General features: G+C 44.0%; 1 protein-coding gene across 1 annotated transcript in view; it reads right to left on the reverse strand.

Annotated features, from left to right (window-relative positions):
• The window catches only part of LOC101846907 (neuropeptide Y receptor type 2), a 38,305-nt gene extending 37,204 nt beyond the window's left edge, over positions 1–1,101 (reverse strand). Inside the window, exon 1 of the mRNA XM_013086591.2 lies at positions 696–1,101. Within this exon, the coding sequence (XP_012942045.2) occupies positions 696–1,101 (406 nt within the window). The remainder of the gene's footprint in view (positions 1–695) is intronic.
• Between the last annotated feature and the right edge of the window lie 372 nt (positions 1,102–1,473).

Below are 1,473 nucleotides of genomic sequence, written 5' to 3' on the forward strand. Positions count from 1 at the left end.
CTCTCTCTCTCTCTCTCTATTTCTCTCTCTCTTTGTCCTAAAAAAGGTTTTTAACTTTTCTATTCCCGACTAGACTGTCAAATAAATCAGCAGCACCTGCTGCCACACACAAAAAATTCTTTTAAATATAGGTGATTCCATGCCCCATCTACCCAATTTAAAATCGAATTAAATGCGGGGGGGTGGGGTGGAGGGGGGACTTCGACTCTGCCTGTCAGAGGCAAACAGGACTGAGGGGGGAAGGGGGGATACAACATCCCACCAGAAAAGCCGAGGTATTCGCAAGATACAGCTGTACAGTACCACTCTTCGTTATCAGGTTGGTCACAGATACTTTAGTTTTAATTTAATTTTACTGCACTTACAATACAAATACTTCATTAAAGTGCCGAAGATCAGAGGTTTAAGTAGAGACAATATACAAAGGAAGAAAAAGAGAGCACATAGGGAAAATAGATTTTTGACAGAAGTGAGCAAACCACACCAGAGCGCCTTTTACTGTTGCTCCGAGAGTAACAACTATAAAACAGCAATAACAACAACAATAATAATAACAACAACAACAGCAGCAGTAGCAGCAACAACAACAGCAACAATAACAACAATGGCAATAACAACTGTGGACATAAAGACAATAAGGAGAAAGATCAACGAAGAGTAACTTTGAAGTAAATTAAATAGACAAATCTACTCACAGAAGACCCCTCCGAAGGGCCAGCCCATCGTGGCGTAGCTGGTGCTCAGGGGAGGCAAACACACCAGCAGGAAGAGCAGGTCGGCCACGGACAGGTTCACCAGGTACAGATAAGTGACGCCACGCATCTGGACGTGCCGGACCACGATGTACACCACCGACATGTTACCCGCGATTCCAATGAGGAAGAAAAGTCCAAAAAAGATCAAGGCAATCTTTCTGCCACAAGAAATGAGCTCATGTTCAGGAACAAACGTGTTGTTGAATGTGTAGTCATAAGTGAAAAGTTCTTCAATGGTAGCGTTACCGATGTCGATCTCAATTCCGGCTTCGTCAACGAAAGAGAAATTCTCCAAATCAGTGATGTACAAGTAGTCATTGTAGCTTTCATACCCCTTGTCTGACATGGAGTTCGAAAAGGAAGAATTGTTGGAGGAGTCGAGATTGAGATGAGAAGAAAATTCATTATTATATTGGTGGTGGTTGTTGGAGTTTAAGGAATCTTGATATGTTCCTTGAGTAAAACCATTCGTCCTCATTTTTTTTATCACCACACAACCTTGCGGCGGCGGCGGCAGGGGATTATTGGCACGACTGACCACTGGCGACTCTGTCAACTACGACAGCAACGGAGGTTATGATGGCATCCAACTAAGCCTGCACACACAGGCTTTGACATGCTATGCTACACCTCCCCGACATTTGCTCCAGACTGGAGTGGTGAATAGTCGACTGCTCCTCCTTCTCGCCTGTTTCCACTTCTTTTTCGTCTTGCGTAG

Source organism: Aplysia californica, unplaced genomic scaffold (assembly GCF_000002075.1).
Source record: "Aplysia californica isolate F4 #8 unplaced genomic scaffold, AplCal3.0 scaffold00484, whole genome shotgun sequence".
Lineage (NCBI taxonomy): Eukaryota > Metazoa > Mollusca > Gastropoda > Aplysiida > Aplysiidae > Aplysia > Aplysia californica.